Raw genomic sequence first — 27,983 nt, forward strand, 5'->3', positions numbered from 1 at the left:
GCTTGCAAATAGTATATATTTCTCAGATAATGGTTATTTTGCAAAAGTTCTATTTAAAAATGGCTCATTTTAATTTGTTGTTTATGAAAATAATTTCAGTTGAGAAGGCTGTCAAAGTATATTATTCTAGCTTGTTTGGTTCTCACCCATACAATAAAGGTTCCATCAAGACCTCTACTGTAAAAACCCCATGTTCACAAAACTGACTTTTACCAGGGAAATCCACTCCAGTTTTTAGTTTGGCCTATATAATTTTAGCTTAGGCTCTCTTTATATTTTAAGATTTGTTTGTTCTCAGCGGAGATATTTTTCACTGTTTATTGACTCCAGAAATTCTGAATATGAAATGTTTTTAGCTTCTCTAACACTTTAAAGATCTGTTTGTTTGTTGTAGTGACACTTGCATTGCTTCTGATTCTGACATTTTACAAATGTTTTGTTTTGGATAGTGATTACAAATGAGAGTTAATCCTTAAATCTTTAGCTCTTCCAACAGAAAATTATCTGTGTGGTTAATTTGGTCTTAATGATTACAGTAAGTGTTGTGCAGAATTTCACTGGTAGTAGTCACTTATTATATAGAAAAATCTAGTTGAGCTATTCTATGTGAATATTCAATTATTTTTTGTATTCATAAATTCAGTTAACCATCCTGAGATAAAAATGCACACCTCAAATTTCAGGTGGTCTTATCTCTGATCCCCCAGCACATAATTATGATAAAATGTGCATCTTTGGCTATGTTGAGTATATAATTAGCTATGTATGTGATTAAAGTAATACTAAGCTTCCCAGGGTCTTTTAGCTATCAGCTGTCCTGTTTAGCTTTTATTACCCAGATGAATTCTTAGTTACTGGGCCCCTGAAGAACAGGCTTAGAAGCTCTGCAGCATAGACTGACCCTGGCAGGGACAACCAGGTCAAGTTGTAGACTCCCAAAATCTTAGTTTCTCAGAGAAGTCGTCTGTATTAGTGACTCCATAAATGATAAGCTACTTAGAAAATGGCTTTTAGCTTATTCTGTTAGGCATATTGGCATTTCTGTGTAGAAGGTGCAAACCATTTGGAGTCTCTCTCTGCCTAAACTAGAAGCTTTTTGCTCTAGCTGTGAAGGAGCCCAACAAGGATGGGGTCTACTATTAACCCTTCGGGGGCCGAGATCCTCAGGAGTTTTAGCAGATCTGCACTGTCTTTCCTTTAATGCTCAGATCACACAGGGATCTCAGAATTCCCACGTCTCAGCAGTGATAACAGTATTGCTAGCCATTGTTTCGTGGCTGAGTTCTTCAGTGGAAGATTACGTAGGCATTGAATAGCAGGTCTTCATTTTCCATGTGGGATTTTTTTCTATATGCTTGGAGGTGCCCTAAAAGTTACTTGGCAAGTACTACAAATAGGACAGCATCTTTATTAAGTATTCCAGAAAAGTGTCATTTCTCAGGTTTTCTGCGCTTCATTTGGTTTTATGTTTGCTGTAGTTTAAAATGAAGCTTCTAATCTTTGTTTGCAGAAATAGCTCAGCTAGCTAGCTGTGACAGTGGGACAGCAGAAACTCTCGAAGTGGATGAATCAGTAAATGTAAGTTTTCCTGTTATGTTGCTGCTTTTGCTGAATCTGAGCAATGAAAAAATAAGTGTATTATGTTTCCCCCAGCCCTGCCCTGTTGTATTTTCTCCTGGTATGTGTAAACAAACTGAATCTAACAGTGGTTAATCCTCAAGACTAACTGTGGTGCTCAGCAGGCAGAAAGCTCGCAAAAAATATTTTTTACCTATTTTCCTAGATGTTGCAGTATCTTTAGCTTCCACAAAGTTAGTATTCACCATGTGGCAATTGTTTTACCACAAAATCTACCACTGCTTCCTTTTTTTTCTGTTTAATTAATGTATTTATTTTTCTTTTAGAAGGTCTTTTAAACCAGGAAGAAATGAGCAAGTTAGCAAATAGCCTGAATTCAGGAAGTTAGTTTGCAATCTGGAAGATTGTCCATTGTTCTTCTGAATCCATGTTTGAAAATACTTGTCTACAATAATAGGTGTCTTACAGTAATATATTCAGATGCTTGTTCAGGTTGGCAAAAGAAAAATGAGTTGGAGGAGTTGGTTGAGCTGAAAATTGTGGCTTAAATGCTTTCAATTTAAATTCTTATTTTTTAAAGTTGGTTCTTATACCTTGAATTTCAGTCAACAGAGTAGATTGAGTTCTAACAGTTCAGTGTTGATTTTCAGTGCAAGTGGATAGAAAAAGCAAGTACAATTTTGGGGGATGTATAGGTAATTCAGTGGTACTTTACAGGTATTTACAAATGTTAGTAGAGTTTAAAATACAGGCATGAGGTATCTGGTAAACTAGTTCTGATATGCTACAAAAAGACACCATCCTCTGATACACGTCATATTGTCTTAAGATGATTTCTGGCTTTCTGGCAAAATGCGACCTGTAAAGGCTTCTGGAGTTGTGACATGAAGGATGTTTCTTATGCTGCTGCTTTCACTCATCTGCATGTAAAATACTGTATTGGACCTGAGCGTTATTTAGTGGAAGGATATGGACAAATTGGAGAAAAGACATAAAGAATAACTAGAAGACTTAAAGGAATTACTGAAGTGCATAGGAGAATCTAAGATGCAAACCGGCTTAGCAAAGGCTAAGAAATTGCAGTTGTAAAGTTATTTGTGTTGTGCAAATGTTGAAGAAATACAGAAAGGATAACGCAGTGTAATAAAGGAACGGAAGTAGGAGGAGGTGATGAAATGAAATCAGTAAAGAAAAATACAGGGTGAATATTTGGAAGCATTTTCTCAAAGTGTAGCTGTGGAATAAACACATGTGGGAAGTGACAGGAAGTATAACTTTAAAGTACAGAACCATTCAAAGTAATCATAAATATGCAATTAGGAAGAATCCTGTACTGGCAGGCAAGTAAGCTAAACAGTTTAATAAATCGTGTCTCTCTGTTCCTGTGTAGTCATTATATTAACATATTCACTAGTCTTGCACTGAATTTTCTTTAGCAAGCATTTAATTGAAAATGTTCCAACCAGGTCTACTTTCAACCGTAACTATTATCAGACTGCCTGGATAGGGATCGTAGAACTTGGAGATGTGGAAAACATCTTGAAAAAGATCTTGTGGGTTTGGAATACTGAATTTAGAGTCTTGCACCCTCATCATCCCCCCCTTGCTGCACCCCTATTCTAATTCACATTTACATCTTCAAGATGAATTTTTAATTAAAGCTAGGAAAAAGGTTGTGCAGTATTCGGGACAACTCCATTTTGAAAATGTTCTGGCATACAAATAGGTGAAAGTGACCTCTGTAATGGTAGAATTACTGCATTTTTATGTTCCATGTTCTTCTCTTTCATTTTGTGTCTCTCTTCACAGTCTATCCTAAGTTAGATCACAGTCTCTCCTAATATTAGTTCAAAATGTGCAAAAGTTAACTTGAATGAAAGAGAACTCATCTACATTTTGTTACTACCAGAGTCAGACTTACTGAAATGGGAAGCCAGTGGCCCACGAGTGCCTGCTGGGATTCACAGAAATCCATAATTCCGGATAGGAATTGCCTGTAACTCCTTTACAAGAAGCCTTCATGCCTGTCCACTTTAACCTGTGCGTGTAGATAAGCGGACAGACTGCTGCAGTGTAACAGATATCTTTTTGATGAAAAAGTAGCTTTGCTTCAGGAGTCCCTTTGGTCCCTCTCTGTGCTAGCTGTGTGGCTACCTGGCCAGAGCTTTTGGCTGGTTCATCAGGGGGTGACAGTGTGGTGATAGTTGGTTTTGGTTTTTGGTTGGTTGTTGTTTTTCTTCATTTTTCCCTGATTTTGAAAAAAGTACTGTATTAACTTTGTTTTTTCTCCTCTTTTACTTTGAAGAGCTCTAATACCTCACTGAAGCTGCAGAGGAAACCTCGGGAAAGTGATTTTGAAACAATTAAACTTATTAGTAATGGAGCTTATGGGTGAGTAATCTATGAGTGCAACAGCTCTTTTGCAAATTTTTTTTTTTTTGCTTAACTTCCCATTATTTCGTATCACAAGCATGTTTATCTGAGGGAGTTTGTTTGCACTGCTGCCTTTTTCATTTTGCTTTCCTGTTTTGTTGCTAATACTTAGAGTTCACAAGAAAAACTTTCTGGAAAGCCTGCTAGGCAATAATGAATTACTGTGTGCTGCAGTAAATTAAAATACTGAATATTACATCACAATGATTGTTCAGAAGTAGGTATCATGTAATGCCAAAGATGAAATATGAATAAATCAAAAGGCAGATTCAAAGCCACCTTTATAATACTGGAAACGGCCTGTGTTTATGCAAATGTGAAACAAAATAAAACTGCATCTGTAGGGAGACAGATTGTTAAAAATGAGTGCTTGCTTGACCTAAAAATATTGGTGAAGTAGAAAGAAATTTCCTTAAGTAGGGCAGCACTGTTTTATTGCTTTTCCATGGACACTCTTCTATTCTCAAATTTTAACCAATTAACTTTTAAGGAATTGCTGTTACTTGATTAGTTTCTGGGTACTTGCAAAGTGCACAGCTTACTGCTCAGTGGTATGTGAGTCATCTGGACACATCCTAGAAGACCAAGAGAAAATTATGTTAGCCTAGGCTTTAAATGAACATGAAATATTTTCTGAATGTACTGTGCAGGGATTGTGTCTATCAGCAGGCAGAAGTCTGTCTTCAGTCACCTTTTCTGATCAGATACTGTCTATTAGACCCTTGATCGGGTCCTCCTCTGAAATGTATACACTGAAATGTATCAGGACAGGAACTCTTGGTCTATGCAACCTGCAGGACCAGGAGGGATCTATTGGCTCAAAACAGAGGGGTTTCAGTCTTGAGTTGAGCAGCCCACTGCCAAATGGGACCATGGCACAGCCTGGCAGCGGAGAGGGCTGTGCCTGTTCTCCAGCACAGACCCCACTGCGATGGCTCTAGTCTGCGCTACGTCTGCTTGAGGTAGGAAGCAGCAGTGACCTGACAGGACTGAGCACTCTCCGAAGAGACCTTGGACATAGAAGAAAGAGCATCTGCAATCTGGAGTTTTGCATGCAGTTTCAATGGCCTGAGGCTGATGGGCACAGTAATAGTCTCTGATCATATTTAGTTAAAGGTAACTCTGAGCTCTGGGACAGGAGGCATTTAGTACTGCATAGTACTGTTGGTCATGATAGCTTGTGTGGATGCTGTTACTTGAGTCCAGACTTGCTTACATAGCTCAGCAAAAAGCCTGAAGGAAGTAGTGTAATTTGCATTAAAGTTATGTAGATATCCAAATACAACTTCTCACTAGCCAACCTCTGCACAATTCATTTTCTCAGAATTTCTCCCTAGGCAAACTCATTACTTACTGTATGCGGGTTTCTCCCAATTACCCCAAGACTTCAAAAGCCTTGCTTCCAGCAGTTAGCAGTAGCTGCTGCTCCCCTCCCTGGCTGCATCCTTTTCTCCTTCCCTTGGCACATGCTTAGTCCTCTCCATTCCTCCTTTCATCTCCTACTCAATTTCCTCTTTGTCTTACTGGAGGAGGATAAGAACAACTGTGTGGGGTGGGTCCCTGTCAGAGAAAAGGATGTCTGAGTCACTAGACCTGCCCAGCTTCCCAGCAGTTTTAGGATGCTGAGGGATGAGGAGAGGAGGGAGCAGCTGCAGGAGGGCGTGCTGCAGCCAGTAGCATGAGGCTGGCTGCCTAAAGTCAAAGGTCTGGTAGACCTGTGGCTCTTGCTCCATAGGAGTTAAAATCAGAAGGAGCCTTGATGAGCCATTAAGAAATACAGACTAGAGACATCTGTCTTTTTGAAACTGGAGACAAGTAAGGATCTGAAAAGCTGGAAAGAAAGCATGAAATGCTATGGCTTTCTATGGCACATATGATGTAGGCATGTAGGATTTTTTTTTTCCTCATGTTTGTGGCAGGGAAAATCAATACTTAGGAAACACCTTTTTAATGCCAGTAATATGTGAAATTGGCAATATAAAGGTCATAAAAATTGGATGAGACCCTGATAAATTTGTGAGGAAAAAGAGAGCTGATAGAGGATGAACACCTTGGAGATTCTGCATGGATCGTTGTCTTTAGCAAATGTTAAAATGAGGTAGGCTGGCAGGTTATACTGTGGTAGTATTAGAAATGGAAATGGAAAAATCTTATTAGTTTAGTACAGTGCTATTGCTTTCATCCTTCAGCAGACAATAACAAAGTAGATTTTGTTGGTTTGGATGTTTTAAATGGTTACTTCTTAGAAGAAAAATTGAGAAGAAGAAAGAAAACAAAGGTACGGTGCAGCCCCATACTAATTAATGTAGAGGGAAAGGAGGATACTCAGTGAACTGTGAGACAATAAATTTTTAAAAGTATTTACGCTTTTAAAAGTGATTTTAACACCTAGTCGCTTCCCCCCAACTACTGTAAGTTGAGGCGGCTTGTGCTAATTCTCTAGGATATCACTTTTTCCAAACTATCTGTGTACTTGAAGATCTCCACTGTGGTATGTCAGTGACCTGGTTTCAGCTGGGACAGAGTTAATTTTCTTCCTGGTAGTGGGTATAGTGCTGTGTTTTGGATGTAGGATGAGAATAATATTGATAACATACGGATGTTTTGGTTGTTGCTAGGCACTGTTTGCACTAAGTTAAGGACTTTTCAGTTTCTCACACTCCCCTGCCAGTGAGCAGGCTGGGGGCGCACAAGAAACATGGAGGGGACACAGCCAGGACAGCTGGCCGAAACAGGCCAATGGGATATTCCACACCATGTGATGTCATGCTCAGTGTACATATATATACATATATATAAAAAACTTGGGGGAAGCTGGCTGGGGAGTTTAGACTGTGGCTCGGGAATTACCTAGGCATTGGTGGTCAGCAGGTGGTGAGCAGTTGTGCTGTGCATCACTTGTTTTGTATATTCAGTTGCTGCTGTTACTATTTTCCTTTTTTGTCACATCAAACTGTCTTTATCTCAACCCATGAGTTTTACCTTCCCCTCCCCACCCTGATTCTCTCCTCCATTCCACTGTGGGGGCAAGTGAGCAAATGGCTGTGTGGTGGTTTTAGCTGCCTGCTGGGTTAAACCACAGCAGTCAGATAAAGTGGGGCTGTAATATCAGCAGACCAATTTTTTTTTCTTTATGTGGGGGTTTTTTGTTGGCACCAATACATTTTTGGTTAATTTACTCAAAAGTTACGGTCAAGTTTAAAGGGGAACACATCACTATAACCTAAATGCTCTTTAGCCCGTCTACAAAATGGAGTGTAATAAAGCAATAATACCTGTTCCATCTGTGAATACAAAGCAATAAACTGCCCCATAGGCATTTATTGCAGTTTATTTACCACTATAAGCAGCTGAAATAGAAGTTATTGTTACCCTGCAAGGATAATTTTTTTTCCCTTCCATGTTTTTCCAGGCCATTAATTTTTTTAAATAACGTAACTATGTGTGAATTCTGCCTGTGCTTCATTGATTTATTCTTAAAAATATGTTAGTGGGTATATTTTGTGCTCTGCCTTATTAAAGATTCAGTATGCTATTGTAATATTTTATTTATTTTGAGGCTATAATGGAGGGTTTCTTTCTGAACCAATTTTTAAAAAAAACCATACATTCTGCTGTCTTTGATTTTGCTGTGGTATTTTTGCCTTCATTAGTGAAATTGAAAGCTTTGACTGCTTGACAGGGTAATTGTTGGTCTTGGCATGCTGTAGCAGAGATTTGTCAGATACGTTAAGCTTGATGAGTTTAAATATAAACTATTGGTTTTGTGAAGGTTTGAGTAAATATCTTAGCAGTTCTCTGCTTTTAATTGATTGGGTAAACTCATTTGTAGTGCAATTAAATGACTATATAGTAGATGAGGTGTATCAGGCTTTTGGGAATGGCGAGGAATATACAAGAAGTTAAACAAGCTGTGAATCAGTAAACATGTAGGATGCTGGCCAAGTCATTAATGGTTTCACAAGCTGTCTATCATGACTTTTTTCAGCCAGCGAGAACTTTTCATACTTCCCGAATTTTAAACTTTTCCTGCAATCACAGCAACATTTTTTCCATATTCCAGCTTGCAAGAGGTAGCAGATAGTAGTAGTCCATCTGTTCAAGTTGACATCAGCCTGGTTCCTGAACCAGCTCAACAAAGTAAGGTTTACATTTGATTTCAGGGAAGTCAGTGATGTAAGTTCAGTTGCTCTTCACTAATGTATAACTGTATCTGCTTAAAGCAAATACATGATACTTGTTTTGCGACTGCCTGGAATGCTTTTACTTCGACAAAGATAGTAATGTCAATATGTACATGACATACTGGCTAATGGTGTTGCTTGATAAATTTTAAAACTCTGAGGCAGTGTTGGCCTGAGCAGCTGCTGCCCGTAACCTGTGAGTACTCATTCCTGTCCTTTCTCCACTCAGTTGAGAGTACTTGCTGATGTATAGTTACATTGGGAATGGGACTAAGAAAATGACAGTGTTACTCTGCAGCTGGGTAAATGAGGTTAATTAATCATCAGCCTGGCAGCTGCCAGTTCAGAAGTGGAAGAGGATAGGCGGAAGCGTGGCTTTGTATGCTCACTTAAGTAGCACCACCTTTGAATGGACTACATGACTAATAAGCTGTAAGGAAGACCCACACCACAGTGGATGCTCATGTTAGGAGTGCTGCAGTGCTTCAGGCAGCATTTCCTCCTGCCTCCAAATAAATTTGATCTGGTCATGGGCATTGCTGGATGGGCATGTAATGATAGGAGGAGGGATAATGATTTTAAACTGAAAGAGGGCAAGTTTAGATGAGATACTAGGGAGAAATTCTTTACTGTGAGGGTGGTGAGGAACTGGAAGAGGTTGCCTGGAGAAGCTGTGGATGCCCCTTCCCTGGAAGTGTTCAAGGCCAGGTTTGATGGGGCTTTGGGCAACGTGGTCTAGTGGAGGGTGTCTCTGCCCATGGCAGGGGGGTTGGAAGTAGATGAGCTTTAAGGTCCTTTCCAACCCAAACCATTCTGTGATTCTGTGATCACCTAGCAAGGAGGTGGTGCAGTGCTGCTTGCAAATTCTGATCTTACATAGCTATCCGTAAACTTCACCATATTGCCGTACCATGAATCACAGCCTCACAAGTGGCTCCTCTTCACTGGAGGCAACATCAGACCTAATTCCAGGGTAGTACAGAAATTAGCAGTCTCTTCACAGGAAATTGCTTGTGAAAATGAAATATAGCTCCTGTTGAGCCGATTGTGGCTTTGCAGGCAGACCACTGTTGTTGAATGGATCGACAGGGCAAATGGATGGTCTAGGTGTTCTTAATACATTGCTTTTGTGTTAAAGAAATCCTCAAATTTACAATTGTCTTTATAATACACTGAAAATAATGAGCGGCATTTAATGATCAAGGCCAAGAAACCAGGAGTGAGGTATTGTGCTCTCTTTTAAAAGCACAGACAAAACAAAAAACTTCTATCTAGAGCTGTAGCATTCTGAAAAATAAAGAATAGAGATAGATGTGGGAAAGTGGGCCAGTTGGGGTAAAATCCAAGGTGCAAGTTCAGTGTCAGGATTAGGAGAATGTAGCAACATGACAGCTTCAAGGAGAGTGAACAGAAACTAGAAGGCCATCACAATCTACACCATAAGTTGTTACACAATAACAAAAGCATACTTCAAGGGTGACAAATCAGGGTTCCAAATTACCTAAGACAGAGTTATGCGCTAGAACTCACTGTGGCTTTTCCCATCATTTTACCTCAAAGTTCGCGGTTGTGTGTCTGCAGATGTGTGCTTTACTCCAAGCTCTCCACTTAGATTATGTGCAGAAACATGGAAGATTTCCTGTTTCTTTTTTTCTCAATTTTTATTTAATGTCCAGGCAATATATAAATCTTTATTTAATGGTTTCTCTTTGGCAAGATTTCATTTTCTATTTATCATTTTATTGACATTTCAGCAAATTCTAATACGCTCTTTGGAACTGTGGGAGCTGAGAACACCAGTGTCACAGGCAGTCCTGGGTGCAGTTGTCGCAGCGTGCTTATTAGTTTAGTGTACTGGTAGGCTGAGGAAATGGCATCACCGCTGTGAACTGGGAGCGTCCTGGAGGAAGAAAGGAGGTCTCCTACAGGAATAACATGCTGCTGACTAGGGCATAGTTTTCTTTGTAAAGCATAAATGCTGTTTGCTAGGGTTACTGTGATAAGAGAATGTGAATAAGTGATACTAGACATTCTTATACGTTGAAGATCATTTAAAAGCACTTTATATAGCGTAAACAGTGTATGCATGTGTAAATGTGAGACACACAATTGTGTTGCAGTTGTCGCATGAGTCTGGTACACTTGAACTAAACAGTTTTTTCCTGAGGAATTGTAGATAACTGAATCCTAGTGGAAAGTTATACAATTACCTGCCTGTGACTGTAAGACTGGAGAATGCAATTTAGAGTGCTGGGGCAACATAGCATATCCTGAATATTTACTGGACTAGATAGTCCTTAGAACTTACTGGTTCTTCATCTTTAAATATGGTAGCAATGACCCTATAGATCCACATGATCTGCAGAGGGGATTTATTAAGGCGCTGTAATAATATGCTCTGGTTAATATTTGTCTTTCAAGAATTCATCTTGACATGCTGTCCAAATTAAAGCTCTGAGAAAGATCTGCATGCTGAGTCCTCAGGCAGTCCTCAGTTCATTCATATAACTTTTTTTTTTTTGTTAAGGATTGCAGCTTCAGGCACCTGAAGGGCTCACTTTTCTACGTGCCAGGAGTGCACAAGGGGACTGAAATAGGGACAAGAAAAGATTAAATTACAGGAGATTAAGAAGCTAAAACTGACTGACAGGTGATAGCAACAAAAAAGAGAGAAAAACCAGAATGTAAGGGAAAGAAAAGCAATGAAAAAGAGTTGTGATGAAGAGGTGGGGAGAGGAGTATGAGGGGAGTGGTAGGAAGAGGTGCAGGAGGACAAAAGGCGTGAAGCCAGCAGGGAGGAGTACTGGAGCTGAATAACTTGGTCTTTATTCCAGTTTGGGAGGGGCAGCAAGGAATGAGACTTAGGAGGAGGCGTGAAGGGTGGGGTTTGTCTTGGGTTTTGCCCAAGGTGATTTCCCCCTACTTTCATAATAGTGTAATGTCTTTTACCTGCCCCGTGCTCAGACAAGAACAAGGAATTAATGAAAGCTTTTGGAATCAATAAGAGAAACTTTTTTGTGTAGAAAAAGTTTTTCTCCACAAAGGAAAGCAGAAACATGTTGATTTTTTTCAGTGCCCTGTAACTTTGGTAGCGATGGGAAGATCTTCATAGAAATAGTAAGGCAAGAACTACTTTTTGTGTTTAAATAAATAATTATATGCTGATAGTTGGACCTCATGGGGACAACAAATTGAATTTAAAAACTACATTGAGTCCCATTTTTCCCCCTCTCTATTTTCTCCTTTTAGTCCTTTCTTTCCATAAGTACTCGGTATTCTGGTAATTATATACTGGAGATGCTGTAAGCATTAAACGCTACAAAGTAAATTTCAAGCAAGGCAAACATATTCAGGATTTGCCTCAAGGGGATTTAGAGAAACGCAGCAATAATGTCCTGCGTCAATGTTTCACAGCAGGGTGATTCCTTCTCTTGAGCCTTGAAAGAAAGAAGGCTTGTCCATGTGAGGTTTTCTTTCACTTTGTTTCCCTCGCTGCCTTGACCTTATCTCACCAAGCTTACAGGAAACTTTGTACCCAGTACCCCAGTGGAAGTTCTGCATGTCAAGATACACCTTAATCCCACATTACCGTGTGGTTAATGCAGCGATCTTTGTTTCCGATTACCTACTGGTGACCTGCCCCTGATACGAATCAATGCTGATGTCAGGGACTGAACAAGAACAGAAGATTTTGCACCTGGCAATGAGGGAGCCACCCCATCGAGCAACTTCTGAGCAACGTTCCTGAGAAACCTGTGACATGTTTTAAAATCCCCTGAATGGAGTCTGAGTCATAATTATCTGACAGCACACTTACAGAATAAGCATTCATCAGAATGATTTATAACACTGTGCCATAGCTGGGTTTTGTATATAATTCTTTGTTGATGGAAACGCCCAAAGTCTGCCTGTGCTGAGAGCATTTGCTGTCTCTGGGGGGGGCATTTGCTATATCTGTTGTTTGCTTTGGGGCACAGGGAGGGATTTGTTTGGGTTTAGTTTGTGTACTAACTTGTGTTTACTGACATTCATCCTGGTTAGGAAACAAAATAAGGTTTGTAGTCATTCTCTACAGTGAAAGGCAGGTCAACTACATTAAATTAAAACCAATTCTTCTCTAACACACAGGTTTTTTAAAAAATAGATTTATTTGTTTATTTTAAAAAGTATTTTAAAATACATTTTTAATAGTCATTCAGACATTTTTCTGTTTCTCTCCCATTTGAACTTCTTCAGTGCGGTTTATTTTGTGAGACACAAAGAAACCAGACAAAGATTTGCCATGAAGAAAATTAATAAGCAGAATCTCATCCTCCGAAATCAGATCCAACAGGCCTTTGTCGAACGTGATATCTTGACATTTGCAGAAAATCCATTTGTTGTCAGCATGTATTGCTCCTTTGAAACAAGACGTCATTTATGCATGGTCATGGAATATGTAGAAGGTAAAATATTTGTTCTGTTTTACCAAGAAAGAAGAGAGTTTTTGTATACCAAGAAAGAAACATAACCTGTGTGGACCTTGCATTAGAAAGGCCCCCTGTGTGTCCTCAGGATCTAAATTCAACAAGGCAACTTTTTTCCCAGTCATTATCTCCAGTGAGAGCTTGTAAAATGCTTGTGCTCCAGCTATAATGGGAAATAACTGCTCTTTGAAGTTCCTCATAGTTCTTTTAAGTTCCTCATAGACCGTAATCATAAGTGTCCTAGCATTCAAAGTTCATGTGAAAAATGCTGTTTGCTTCTCTGGAGTTGAAATTTTCATTAGCACATGTTGGGGTATTTGTAATAGTTATTTTTACGAAGAAAGAGGGAAGAGGAAGCAATTTGAAAAGGTACTGATGCTGAAAGAGAACAGTGGACAGAGGTAGTGGAAGATGAGATACCCAGACTATGGTTGTGTGGGCTTTCTTTTTTTTTTTTGCCTTTTTTTTTTTTTAAAGTAGCAGCACAGACTTTATTGATTTCCAGCTGAACCCTTGTACTGCTTGCTCCCAGCTTCACACTCTGTTTCCAGTGCAGTAGCTTGTGTGGTTACATGTTCGACTGAATCATCTGATAGGAAAATAAACGTTTATGACTACAGTTTGTGTCTCTTTCTGCAGGCTATATGGATTATACTGATACACCTCAGAATTTATAGTGTCATCTGGAACATTTGTCCTGTTTCCACAGGTGGAGACTGTGCTACTTTGATGAAGAATATGGGTCCCTTACCTGTAGACATGGCAAGGATGTACTTTGCAGAGACTGTTCTGGCCTTGGAATACCTTCATAATTATGGAATTGTACACAGGGATTTGAAACCAGACAAGTATGTATATAGAATATAACCAAAAGAGGACTTTGAAATTACTAGATAAAATATGAAAGGTGTAAACTTGCTTTGAATGTTTTTGAATTATTTTTTTTTAATTGTGATTATGTAGATTCACAATTTCTGCACACTGTGAATTTTCATTACCTGCAGTTACAGAAAATGCATTTTTTCCAAGAGAGCTCTGTAAAATTTTCTATCTTTAAGATGGAAGAAGCTATTGGAGTAGCTAAAAAAAAAAGTACTTCTGGCTGAAATGGATCTTTCAAAATATGCTTAAAACACTGTTTAATACAAAGTATCATCAATTTGCAGATATTTTTATATATGAAAACAAGATTGACCAGATTAGAAAACCTTTCCTGTTTCATGGTTTTTGGGGGGATTTTTTCCACATTTAGAAGTACCATGTTTCTCCTATACATGTAAATAACATTCCAGCAAGTAGCTGCAGTAAAACGTATGGCTGTTGCAGCTCTATTAATCTTCCTGGTTTGCATTAAAAAAAAAAAAAAAAATTGGAGTCATGTCTGTTGAGTGATAATACCTTCATAGTGTGATACCTCAGGTCAATGGAGTATTAGTTACTGACTAACTTAATACCTGAGATTTTGGGGTTGTTTTCCAAATGAATGACCCAACTGGTTACAGACAGAAAATGCTTACCTCACTGCAAAAGTGACATTTATGCTATTTTAGGTCTTTCAGGTGATGACTGTTTCTTTTTCTTCAAAGCATCTAGCATTCAGCTCTCAACACTTACATAATTCTATAAGATGTTGTGCAATTGCATATAAAAAGTTTGTTTACATCTGATACTAATAGTAACAAATGTAAGGCTGTCAGATTTTTTAACTTGTTTATTTTATACCTGCTTAAAGTACTTTTTAAGCTGTCTGTATTTTTGCAGTGCTAATGAAACATTTTCCTCTGAGTATTATAATAATAATAATCACATAACATTGAATTATATCACAGTAACTTCAGATCATTCTAATTTTCAGCTTATTGGTAACATCCATGGGCCATATAAAGCTTACAGACTTTGGCCTGTCAAAGGTGGGGCTTATGAGTTTGACTACCAATCTGTATGAGGGTCACATTGAGAAGGATGCCAGAGAATTCCTTGACAAACAAGTAAGACACAACCTTTTTCATTTCTACATTGAGTGTTCAAATAAAGTGGTATTTTGCCAGTAGAATGTAGCGCAATGCCGTATAAACTGTTGTTATTTCTGCATTGGTGTTCCAATTGTGTATGTCAATTACTTTTACTGAAGCCCTGCAGATTATACTAGGCATTTTTCTTCTCTACATTAGGACCTATTAGTAAGATGAACAACCTAATTGTGTGCAAGTGAATCTGTGAGAGAGACAAATGGAAAACTGTTTTTTTAAGGAATTCAGAAGTCTCAGCAGAGTACTTGTGGAGCTCATGGTGCATTGTACAACCAAGGGTGCTAAAAATCCTTGCTATGGCCCATTTGCCTTTAAACATGCCTCATTACCGTTGCTCACAATCTGTTCACTGTAAAAGTTACTTAAGATAAAACCATCACAACTTTCATGTGAAGATAAGGATATGTTTAAGTTAAATAAAATACTTGCCATGACGGACTCCCATGTACAAAATGCAAACTATCCTTTGAATGACAGATATGCAAATGTTGAACATGATGCCTGTAAATGTAGCTAGGTCATTCTAAAAACATTAGCTGTTAGGCAAACTTAGCAGACTAAAACCTACTGGATTCCATTTTTCCATGTTTCCGTATTATTTAACATTTTAAGAATTATAAATGATGTGACATAGCCTAGCTAGACTTGTTTTACCATCATGCTTATTTTCTTTCTTTTAGGTCTGTGGTACACCTGAATACATAGCTCCTGAAGTGATACTGAGACAGGGTTATGGAAAACCAGTGGACTGGTGGGCTATGGGAATTATACTTTATGAATTTCTTGTTGGGTGTGTGCCATTCTTTGGAGATACACCAGAAGAGCTGTTCGGACAAGTAATCAGCGGTGAGGATTGTCACAAAAAAACGCCAAATTTCTTAGCTTGCTGTGAAACATTTCAATTTCTGTTAATAGTAAAGATATTTACAACTTTACTGATAGACTAGGTTTTGAAGCTAGTTTTGCTCAAAAAACCCACCATTATTGTAATACTGTAATTCACAATTTGCTGTCAAAGCAATAAGAATAAATTTGGATTAAAAGCTGAACTTACTGTATATTGTTGCTGAGTACAGAAATACAGTAATGTAGAGTGCAATGGTTAAGCTTCACTGTTTGAAAAAGAAAAGCAGTATTAGTAGAAAAGTAGTGCCACTATAGCACAGTTATTTCAGTCTCTAGTAGAGAAATTGTAACAGAGAAGAAACAGTTAAAATAAATTTGCATAAATAGGAAAATGCCTCATGGCACAATGAAGAAATTAGCAAAGATGTAATAAAACCCTAAAACAAATGTCTCCCAAATAATAAATAATGAGAAGGAGAAGGAAACAAATTCAATTCACAGATTGTTAATGATTTCATTGGTGATTGTTGTAATGTAATGTTATTCCTGTAGCAGCTGTTCTTCTTCCATTTAAAATTCAATAACCTTTTAGATCTTAACCTGCAAGCTGACCCTAAGTATTGTTATGTGGCTTGTGGCAAAACTGATTGATAATTAAACAGAGCTGTTTACTATCCTACCTGCTGTTTCCATAAATTTCCCAGATGCATAGATGTAGAGGGCCTCTATTTATGCCAAAAATTTAACAGAATGACACCTCTGTTACTGAATATTTCCCAGTCTGTTTTATGGTCTGCTTAAAAGGTCTAGTAGCTAAGACAAAAAAAAACACCAACCCCCCAAAGAAGCATACAAAAACCCCAACAGAAACAAAACTAACCACACCTCTGGTTCCTTATTCTCTGAGAATAGAACAAATCCCCTTTTGTACTTAAGGAGACACGATCGTCATCTTTCCTCCATCTCTGAAGTTGAAAGCCAGACTTGTTTGTAAACTGTAATGAAATGGATTTGTGAGTTGCCTCTAGTATATGACCTCTTTATACAACATCCTAGCTGTTCATGGATTTATAACAATGTTGTTTTCTGATATGATATGCTTAGGCCTTAGTGGCTAGGAGAATCAACTGTTTAATTAACAGAAGCAGCAAATGCTGGCTTTGTTCTGGATGCCTCACGGCTGCAATGCATATTCATGCTTTATTTTCCAAATCAGATTTAAACTGCAGTGGAAGCTGTAGGCAGGCAAACATGGAAATAACTCATGTTTTTATTGCATTTCCAGACACATGCACATGTGTTTTTATCTTCACACTCTGACTGGGAGAAGGGGAGGGAATAGTCTAAAACTAATGACAAAATTTGCACTTTAGACTTTATATTGCATGCGGTATTAATTTTACATTTTGTAAAACAAATTGTCATGTGGTACAATCTAGCTGATACTTATGTAAATAACTTTATCTGTTTGAATGTGTCCATTTATCTTCCAGAAATTATGTGTAGAAGTGTATGTTTGTAAGCCTGTTCTATTCCCACTCACTCTCCAGACCATTGGTCAGCTTAGTTTCTTGTTTCGATGTTGACATGTCAGTTTCTTCTCTTCTATTTTAAATGTCCTTACTTATTGAAATCATTCTGTCAGTATCTGCAGGAGAACTGTTTTGTTGGATGTTTCATGTGCTAAAATATGTTCCCTTGTATTCAACTGTAAAAACTGTGTTAAAGAACCAAAACTATACCCTAGACTTTCAGTCCAGTTTCTGTGGGTGAAATCTACATTCTACTTTAGAATACATTTTAAAATCTTGTCCCCTCATTTTACTTTACTCTTTCATTGTAGGTTGCCTTTCCTGCCCCCAAGGTGTACCACTGTGGGAGGCATCAGTGTAAACTTAGGTGCCTAAAATGATTGGGCTTAAAAAAAATGCTCCAGAAACAGGTTAAGTTTCATGCCTGTTTGTTTCAGTACCTTTCCTTAAACTCTGAAATACAAAGATTAAACTTCTGTGTAGCTTCTGATGATTATTTCTCCAATTATGATCCCTTTGAAGAAAAAATCTTGATGATATAATGACAACAAAATACTTAACAGCCTTCTGTATTTCCTGAGCTCCTGGCATTCTGTTTCTCTGATGCCAAAATCCTTGTACCTCCCAAGAAACTTCTGCAGAGTTCTGTCTAAACCTGCAAAATACTACATTTGTGGAGGCAGCTTCTGCTAAAAATCAGACAAAACTTGCTGAAAGTTGTTACAAAGTTCATGCTCATATTGAAGCTGGCACAATTTTCCATTGTTTAATTTAAATGAAAGTTTGGTGGAATTTTTATTCAGCCTTATCTGAATACTGCAGGGTTTAATATCTTGATTCCATGGTTTAGGTCCAACTTGCTATGAAGTGCAAAAGCCTTAGTAGTATAAGAGTCAGTAGAGAGAGGTGGTTTTCCTCTAAGGTATGAGACACTTGGAAAAAAGCTCTATTGGCATGTATCTCTCTAGAGCAGAATCCGATACCTCGGCCCTCAGTCATGGGAGAAATTACTTCAGTGAGTCTACTAGCATTAGAGAAGGATTACAGATGTGAGCAGTGACTGTTGGGTCAGGTCAGCTGTGTCCATCTTAACAGCAGTTTCCATGGAACAGAACTAAAATTTAAACCATGCTTTTGAGGGGGGGCAGGGAGAAGGGACAACATACGAGTTGTGCCAGTTTTTTGTAATAGTTTTCCATGAGCCAAGCATTCCTGTATTCTGTTGTTAAACACTGTTTTGGGTTAAAGGATACTTCTGAGGAAAATGGGAACATAACATGTTTATAGAGTCTGCATAGAGAGTATAAAAATCAGAAGTAATTGGTATGCAACAGAGCGCAACTTGGAAAAGTTGCCTTAACTCTGACTTTATTGCTAGGTCACTATGAGAGCTTTCACACAGTTTCTGCTTAATATTGGGATCAGATTTTAGTAATGACAAAAAACTTTTCTGTTGTGCTAGATGAAATCAACTGGCCTGAAAAGGATGAAGCACCACCTCCAGATGCGCAGGATCTGATTACCTTGCTGCTCAGGCAGAATCCTTTGGAAAGACTGGGAACAGGTTAGGAGGCACTATTTTAAGTTGTTACTGTGCTAGAAATAGCTTCTATGTTTGGCATTGGGAGCTTTTGTTCATCTGTTTGTTTTGCCCAGGAAACATCTGTCATGGCAAGTAGCATGACAACATGCCATTATAGCAGAGGGTATCTTACAGATTCGGACCAGTAATATGAGCTTAAAAAGATGATGACTGTCCTTTTTTTTTTTTTTTTTTTTTTTTTTTTTGAGTTTATGTGTGGTCATTCGCATTTACTCTTCTCTCAATTTGATAAGTAAACCAGAAATTTCTCAAAGATTCAGTTAGCCATGGGACGGAGTTCCTTCATGAATACAGTATTAGATAACTAGATGCAGAAATAGAGAAGGGGAATCAAAATACAACTGATGCTTCCTTTTTCAGAAGTATCTTAGCCTGGCAAATTAGTTCCTCCAGGCTTTAGAGTCGGTGATGAGTACTCAAACTAATTATTCAGAAATTACTGTCTGAGGTTGTATTGTGAAAGATCTTGTCATTCTCATTCAGCAAGCACTGCTACCTTGCATGGAAAAGAATAAAACCAAAAGTGTGAATGTTAAGGAAGTAAATGGGTATCAGTGAGAACACAACCTGCCAGCTTATTCCACTGTGGTCGTTCAGTGCTCATTCCATTTCAAGAGAAGAATCTGGCATGTGGCATTAGGAGCGGTGAGCCTGCATAGGCTAATGAAAGCACTGTGCATTTATGTAATAGAGTTTATTTGTTAGTTGATGGAGCAGGATTTATTTGGGAATTTGGGTGAGAGGTAGTAATGAATAATACTGCACATGAAAAGTGTTAATGTATGGGAACCCTAGTCACTGACTGCCATCCCACTGGGCAGAGCGCTATGTAAATACAGAAAAAAAGGCATCCTACATGAGAGCCTGAATATAAAGGTATAATCTTATTTATAGTGCCATGGCCATAATACTGGGGATGCCAAGGAAACCAAGTGGCAGTGTGAGTCAGCATGAGAGTACTTGGAAATTGCTGGCAAAACTGAGTCCAGTGGTCAGATTGTACTGCGTATTTTTAGAACTAATATAAAAAGGAGCTTTAGGAATCGGTTCATAACTGGCCTTACCACGGTTACTCAGGGGGAGCATGAGTATAACCCAGACCCCAAGTACTACTGACATGGTCCCAAATGACAGGCCTTCCTTTGGGACACGGTGACGTGACTGAGTTGAGTAAACTACACCTCCCTTGCTCCCTGAGCATCTGGGATCTGTGTGAATAGCCCTTAGACATCACTGTAGCTGATGGTCTGGAGTAAGTGGCATCCAGCAAAGTTTATTGTTCTCCCTTGCCCCATGTTGAACAAGTTAAGAGTGAGGGAGGTGTCATGCCCCAAGTCAGCTTCTCCACCTGCTGCCTGCTTCATCCGCTGCAAAGGGCACCACTGCTGAGGGCAAAACGAAGAGCCACAACGAGTTTCACTCCCTTGTTTTAAGTATACTCCTTTCAGGCATTGATTCATTGTTAGGATGCTTTTTCCTGGTAAACACAGTGTTAATTCAAGACTGTCACCCTGTGAGAGGCTGGATCAGAAGTAGATTGCAAATTCTGCCTCTTTTGTTACAGCTGGTTGAGAAAGTGAATTGGCTAGGATGAGGCTGGCTTCACTACTGTAATGGTCAGTGCCACCACATGGAGCATCTGTGCACCTCCTTTATGGGCTGATTTCTTTCAACTGTTCGTGGTCTCTCAAGAGCTGGCAGTCCGAAGAAGGAAATTGGGCAGGCATTTCTTTGAAGCGCAGAGGGATGTTTAGAAACCGCAACAAAGTTGTTGGGGTTTTTTAAGTGTCAGAAGCAACTCACAGGAACGGAGGCTGCAATGTGACAGGACCCCGGAGGGTACTGGAAAATAGCACAGTTTATCCCAGGCTCCACCATGCGTTTCAAATGACAGCCTTATCTATTTAATACGTATTAGCTAGCTGCATAATACTCCATGAACATCGTAATTGTGTATTTGCTCAGGAGACCTGAGTGGCATAGTCAGGTTATAGGAAGAGAGGTAGATACTATACTTGTTTTGAAGAAGGAAAATGACAGAAAAACGACCTCTTTGGGTTTGAAGTGTGTGAATCCAATCAAGAATTATACAATTCTGGCATAATATCCCATTACTGTGCTCAGAGAAATGTTCACTCCTTGGCTACTGACTTACAATGAGATGTGATTTTGATTTCCTTTGGGAAAATTCGGCTTTTATGAATTTTTCCCTGGTGCAGTCAGAAAAGCAAAGAACCCAACCTAGAGATCTTGACACTCTGACTTAGAGACCAATCCTGGTAGAGACTTCACACTTTTTACTATGGCTCTTTCCTGACTTAGCCTTGGCATAGGGAAGTTTACATGCTGTAACAGTGTGGTGGGTTGACCTTGGCTGACCACCAAGTGCCCATCAAACTACTCTGTCACTGCCCTCCTCAGCTGTACAGGGGAGGGAAAATATGACAAAAGGCTCCTGGGTCGAGATAAGGACCAATCACTCGGTGATTACCATCACAATTAAAACTGACTCGACTCAGGGAAATTAATTTACATTATTGCCAGTTAACAATGGAGTAGGATAATTAGAAATAAGAACAAATCTAAATAAACCTTTCCCCCGCCCCTTCTGTCTTCCTGGGCTCAGCTTCACTCTGGATTTCTCTACCTCCTCCCCCCAAGTGGCGCAGGGAGTGGGGTTTGTGGTCAGTTCATCACGCATTGTCTCTGCTGCTCCTTCCTCCTTACACTCTTCGCCTGCTCCAGCCTGGGGTCCCTCCCATGGGAGACAGTCCTTCAGCAACTTCTCCAACGTGAGTCCTTCCCACAGGCTGCAGTTCTTCACAAACTGCTCCAGCGTGGGTTCCCCATGGGGTGCAGCCCTTCAGGAACAGACTGCTCCAGCGAGGGTCCCTTCCACGGGGTCACAAGTCCTGCCAGCAAACCTGCTCCAGCATGGGCTCCTCTCTCCATGGGGCCACAGGTCCTGCCAGGAGCCTGCTCCAGCATGGGCTTCGCATGGGGTCACAGCCTCCTTCCAGGTGCCTCCACCTGCTCCAGCGTGGGGTCCTCCACGGGCTGCAGGTGGAATCTCTGCTCCACCATGGACCTCCATGGGCTGCAGGGGGACAGCCTGCCTCACCATGGTCTTCTCCAGGGGCTGTAGGGGAATCTCTGCTCCACTGCCTGGAGCACCTCCTCCCCCTCCTTCTTCACTGACCTGGGTGTCTGCGGAGTTGTTCCTCTCACATCTTCTCACTCCTCTCTTCTGGCTGCTGTTGTGCAGCAGTTTTTTACTCTTTTGTAAACACGTTACCCCAGAGGCGCTACCACCATGGCTGATGGGCTCAGCCTTGGCCAGCAGCAGGTCCATCTTGGAGCCGGCTGGCATTGGCTCTGTCAGACATGGGGGAAGCTTCTGGCAGCTTCTCACAGAAGCCACCCCTGTAGGCCCCCCCTCTACTAAAAGCATACCATGCAAACCCAATACAGTCAAGTTGGCAGTAACTCTTTCTGCTGCAGGTTACCTGTTCAGTTTTTAGAATTAGATTTATGCTTATTAACATCATCGCCCACTTCCCCAGGACAAAAACTCCAGTATTTTATTGCGTTCTTGTAGTTGTTTCTTAACCTGAAACTAGTGTGATTGTTTAACATATATTATAACAAGTAGGCAGTAATGCATAAGAAGATCAATTATAAGATATTTCCTATAGAATTGTGTATTACTAGAATAAAACACCAAAAGCAGCTCCTGATCAGCAATGGTATTTTCATTGAGCTACTATTAAGAATCATTCTTCGTTACTTTCAAACTTGGACTTACTCATGTAGTGCACATACTTACATTTCGATGACGACTACTGCTACATCTGATGCTTCTGACTAATGTGTAGCCGATAGGTAACAATTAGTATATCCAGAAAAATAGATATGTTAAAAGGGGGAAGATGATAGAGCAATGCTACCACTATTAAAGAAATGGCAACAACAAAACAGGGATGAGGAGGTGCTCTGACAGTTTTAGGAGATTCTACTGGAAATGGGTAGTAAAAGTTCCTGCCTACAGTGATAACTATGCCTTTCCATGATAATTTGCCTTGTTTGGCCAGGGGTTTGGTTGAATTAATGTCAGAGGATTCGGTATAATTTGCTTAGTGTTTTTCTCTGGCTCCCCCAGGTGGTGCATATGAAGTAAAGCAGCATCAGTTCTTCAGGAGCCTTGACTGGAATAGTCTGCTGAGGCAGAAAGCAGAATTCATTCCACAATTGGAGTCTGAAGATGACACAAGCTATTTTGACAGTAGGTGTTTGGTGGTATTAAAAACTGTGATGAATGCCTTGTTTAAATAATCACTGCCTTTGACTTTTGCCAGCTGCTTAGAAAAATCTTTATCAGAACCAATGGCAGCTTGCAATTTTACCGGTGGTTTTACATTTCAGCAGAAATAATCTTAAGAATAAAATTACAGTTTTAGTTAATATTAAATCTTGGTACCCATTCTTCCTGATAAATTCACGTACTTTATTTTCCTTGTCTGTAGCTCGTTCTGAGAAATACCACCATATGGAAACTGAGGAAGAAGATGATACCAATGATGAAGATTTTAATTTGGAGATAAGACAGTTTTCCTCATGTTCACACAGATTCTCAAAAGTAAGTAAAAATAGTTATGTCAGTATGTATTATGCACATAAACATTTTGCGGCTTTTATAGACTTTGGAAATGCTAGATATGGGAATATGTATAGGACATTGTTTCTTCAAGAAATGTTAACTGAAATTGAGCAAGAATTAAATGAATGCCATTAAATCAAAACATGGGAAGATTCTGTAGGAAAGTTATTTCTTGAATCCTTGAGAAGATAATAGGAAATTATATAGGCAGGTTGGTATTTTCTATAGAAAATTCATGATAGTGTAGATAAATTTTAGGGAAACCATTCTGTTAAATGCTAATGCGTGTTCCTTACATTGGTTTTCTTGTACATAGTTTGTATGTTGCTCCTGAGTATCTTGCAGGTGATGGCATAATAAAGATTACAGTACTAGTCTGTAGTAGCTACTAATTAAATTACGTTAGACTGAAGGAAAAAAGCAAAGTAGTGGTGAGCATGTGATTTGGTTGAGGAGAGATAGGGATTTGAAGGAGTGATTCGAATGCTGTGAATTGAAGGTAAAGCTGTCCAAAGGGTAGTATATGTAGTTTAGATGAAAGCTGATCATTGCCGGACAAGGGACACCACTGGGAGCAGAGTGGACATGTTCAGAAAGTACTGTGGAGGGTAATTTGGCAGGAAATAATGGAAGTGGAATGCCTAATGAGTGTGCTTTTAGTCTTAACATAGCATCCAGCAGTGATTTTCAAAAGTTTTCTATTTAAAAAGTTTCTTTAACCTTCTTTAGGAACTGTTTAAAGGTATTTGGTAAATCTGTGTATCTTGTTTGTCCTGGGTTATGCTTTAATGCATTGGTGGATTTTATTCTGGCTCTTCAGTACTATGTATGTATTGTATGTGTGATGTCATGGAAGATCAGAGACAGGAATCGTGGATGTAGTTATCCTCACTCTATGTAAACTACTTACTTTGACTCGGTGATATGTTTTAAATTCAGATACTCGTAAATGACACAGTCTCTTTGGAGGTAACTTGGATGAGAGGCAATGGGCACAAACTGCAACGCAGCAAGTTCTGTTTGAAGACAAGGAAACTTTTTTTTTTTACTGTGAGGGTTATCAAGCACTGGCACAGGTTGTCCAGAGAGGATGCGGAATGTCCATCCTTGGCTTCAAAAGCCATCTGGACATGGTCCTGAGCAACCAGCTTTAGGCGACCCTGCTTGTGCAGAAGGGTTGGACAACATGACCTGCAGAGGTCCCTTCCAACTTCATTCTGTGAACTTCTGTCCTTTTGAAAGCTCTGTACCACAGTAATAGTTTGCTTTAATGTCGTTATGTCATTGCATTGCTAGCTGTGCCTCTCGGGCTGCAGAAAATACAGCTGACAATTTCTGTGTGCTGCTTGTCAGCTAAGCAAACAACAGACTTCCAATGATCAGAGTTTATTTTTTTAAAATCCTTTAGCCAAGTAATTTATTTGTAACTTCAAAGTCAATTCAGATTAATTTTTCTGCTTTCCACACCTGACTAAGTCAGTATCTTAGGATTAGGGCTTTTTTTACCTTGATTTGCTTTATGTTTGTGAATTAATCCAAGATGTGCGTTAGTCCTGTGACCTAGAGAGCCCAAGGCTATGGATTTTGTTTTCACTCTCTTGGTTCACACAGTGAAATGGGGAGAAAGCTAATGAATTAATAATGAGAAGAGATGTTATTCATGACCCTGTACGTGAGGAGCCAAGAAAGCAAAATAGGAAAGCATTTTAAGAACACAAACTCTTGGAAATTTAAAGGCTCAACAAATTTGAAGTTTGCACTCTGAAGTACTATATAAGCATTTAGAACATGCAGAGTACAACCTGAAATGTGCTTTCCTGCATATCCTTTTATAGCAAATATGTCAGTGATGAGTTTTTTTGTGGGTTTTTTTGTCTGTAATAGGTTTTTAGTAGCATAGATCGAGTCACTCAAACACAAGCTGAAGAAAAGGAAGATGCAGGAGACAAAACAAAAAGTGTAACATTGCCTTCTGTGGAATCTTTAAGCTGGAGTTCAGAATATTCTGAAATGTAAGTAGAAGGAGGTGCTGGAAGTGGTCCAAGTCCTGCTTGCCAGGTAGCGGGCCTCCTTATCTCAATAGCTGCATGAGAGTTTGCTTCTTTTTAACGCAGACAACAAATATCTACATCCATCTCCTCTGACACTGAGAGCAGCAGGCAGCAACACAGTTCTGGTTTGCTTCCGAAGTTGGCCATATCAGCTGAAGGAGAACAGGATCATTCTGCCGGCTTAGTGGGACCCCGGGAGGAACAGGAAAAGCCTGTGTTTGTGAGTGGGGATATAGTGCAAGATGAACCTGAAGTAACCACTCCAGCAAGTACGATCAGCAGCTCCACGCTATCAGGTAATTCACAGTGGGTCTCTTGACTGATTACATTAGAAATAGTTGCGGACCTTCTTTGTTTAGCACAAGCATTCATGGATTTAGAAGTCCTGTATTTCAGAATTACTTTTAAAAAAAGCCATCCCAGGAGGGGTCTGGTTTGGCCTCAGGCACAAGCTAATAAAATCCTGTGAAAATATGTATGGGAAAGTTTGTCAACATTTTTGGAAATGCCAACATTTGATGTCAACCCACTGACTCTAGAGGGGGGCTAGGCAAATGAAGAAAGCAGTGACTTGACCATAGAGCCTTTGCAGGACTGTTCTGTGGAGAAAGGGAGTCTTAGATCCCTTGAGCACTTAAAGAACTATTTTTATATCTTCCCTCACTGAAGCTGGTGATCTTTTGATTGATCATCCTGCAGTCATTCCAACTGATCCGTATTGCTACATTCTAACACTCTGTGCTGCACCATTGTGTGTTTTTAATTAAGACATCTCAGTGATGTTTGCCTCAGAATTGGTGTTGTCTGACTTTCAGAAGTCACTTTTGTCATTAGGAATCTAGGACGGGGTGTTGTAAACCATTCCCTACTTAATTTATTTCTTTTATGCATCCCTCTCCCAGCTCAAGTATTTGCACACATTTCAGTAGGATACAGGGCCCTGGTATCTTCTGGTTTTGTACTTTCAGAGGAGTTTTGTATAACTGTTGGAAGACCTGATACTTAACACAGATCTAGGCCTATATCAATCTTACGATTGTCCATATATAGATTCTAGTTACCTTCTCTACACATTTACCTGTCTTCAGCTTATTTCTCTTCTGTACCTCACTGAGTTTTCTCAAGCTACCCCTTTCTATTTCCATACCCCTGATTTCCCTTATAGTCCCCATTTTCCTTCCCACTTCCTCCTCTCCATTTCCGGGAAAATAAATTTCCTTAGGTTCATCCAGCTGTACAACCATTTCCATCTCCTTACCTTGTCTAAAACCTTGACTGTGCTGTATCTCAAGTCATGCTCACTCCCCCCAGTCCTGTGTTATGGTGTTGGCATTAGCACAGCAGTCACAGTGATAACTCAAAGCATCTGATCCTCTTCCATCACATATCAGTTACACTTAAGAGTAATTTCATTTTTCTGTGGTCCAGTAGCAACAGGATGTTCAGTGACCTTAAAGGAAGACTTGGAATTACTGCTATGTATTTAAACAGGCGACCTACCCTTGGTGCGTGTTTTGTAAGGTCATAAAACTTCCTGTGACATCTTGCAATTTTTGAAGAAATCCCATGCAGGTTGTTCATGCGACACAAGAACTTCATGGGTTTTTTTCATTGTTTGAAACATTGTTGTCCTTCCTCCATTCAGTATTGTGGAAGTTCATTACTTATGATAGACCAATACTGATATGGTTGTAATACTGGGTTTAGTTGTGCCAGGTATCCTTGTCCTGTGTGGTAGAAAACCATCCAAAGAATAAAAGCAAAATTTAATAAGTAAAAATAAAATTATACTTACTGTTTTCATGATTTTGGAAAAGTTGTTAAGCTGATAGTGACTTATGTGGGATTGGAGTCTTTCATTTATTTTAGGAGGACTTCACATTAAAAAATAAATGTATGATTAAGTTCTCTCAGGTGAGTGCTGCATATTGAGATACCAGACTTGCTTCAGCTTTTGTCTCTTTTACTTTAGTCAGTGACTACAAAAACCTGTTGCTTCAATTCATTCTGTTAATGTTTATGCATTCTGTAAGTCAGGAAGAATTACTCAGATTTCTGTAATGTTGTTTTATGAACATCTTAACAGAAAGAAAAATTCCTATCTCACAATTGTACCATTTCCCTTCCCTGACCCCCAGTTTTCCCTCAATGTGTTTATCCCTTTTTCTTTGTACAGTTGGCAGTTTTTCAGAGCACTTAGATCAGATAAATGGAAGAAGTGAGAGTGTGGACAGTACTGATAACTCCTCAAAGCCACCCAGTGAAGTTGCATCTCATATGGCTCGTCAGCGATTAGAAAGCACAGAGAAAAAGAAGATCTCTGGAAAAGTCACAAAGTCCCTTTCTGCAAGTGCTTTGTCCCTTATGATCCCTGGAGGTAGAGATAAATATTTTTGTTTGAAAAGTTATGATTTATGCATACTCGATGCTTTATGATGTAAATGCAAGATGTTGGAGAGTCCAGAATGGATTTTGTGTCACACTTCTTTGTTTCTCTTGTTCAAATGCATTGCTAGATGATGCAATCTCATCAGCAAGTTACAGTGGTCACGTTACAGCTGAGGAACCTTCTCTGACAGGCAAAAGTATAGCTTAGTGGCGAC

At 39.4% G+C, this 27,983-nt stretch overlaps 1 protein-coding gene across 7 annotated transcripts in view; it reads left to right on the forward strand.

The window, feature by feature from the left end:
• Positions 1 to 27,983, forward strand: part of MAST4 (microtubule associated serine/threonine kinase family member 4) — a 291,542-nt gene that overhangs the window by 248,826 nt on the left and 14,733 nt on the right. For all 7 annotated transcript variants that reach the window (XM_054809945.1, XM_054809951.1, XM_054809946.1 and 4 more), the window contains 12 exons: positions 1,511 to 1,578; positions 3,884 to 3,969; positions 12,432 to 12,640; positions 13,371 to 13,509; positions 14,517 to 14,649; positions 15,372 to 15,537; positions 18,532 to 18,633; positions 22,832 to 22,954; positions 23,196 to 23,308; positions 25,214 to 25,341; positions 25,444 to 25,676; positions 27,557 to 27,757. In XM_054809945.1, the coding sequence (XP_054665920.1) occupies positions 1,511 to 1,578; positions 3,884 to 3,969; positions 12,432 to 12,640; positions 13,371 to 13,509; positions 14,517 to 14,649; positions 15,372 to 15,537; positions 18,532 to 18,633; positions 22,832 to 22,954; positions 23,196 to 23,308; positions 25,214 to 25,341; positions 25,444 to 25,676; positions 27,557 to 27,757 (1,701 nt within the window). The remainder of the gene's footprint in view (positions 1 to 1,510; positions 1,579 to 3,883; positions 3,970 to 12,431; positions 12,641 to 13,370; positions 13,510 to 14,516; positions 14,650 to 15,371; positions 15,538 to 18,531; positions 18,634 to 22,831; positions 22,955 to 23,195; positions 23,309 to 25,213; positions 25,342 to 25,443; positions 25,677 to 27,556; positions 27,758 to 27,983) is intronic.

The sequence above is a fragment of the Grus americana genome, chromosome Z (assembly GCF_028858705.1).
Source record: "Grus americana isolate bGruAme1 chromosome Z, bGruAme1.mat, whole genome shotgun sequence".
Taxonomy (NCBI): domain Eukaryota; kingdom Metazoa; phylum Chordata; class Aves; order Gruiformes; family Gruidae; genus Grus; species Grus americana.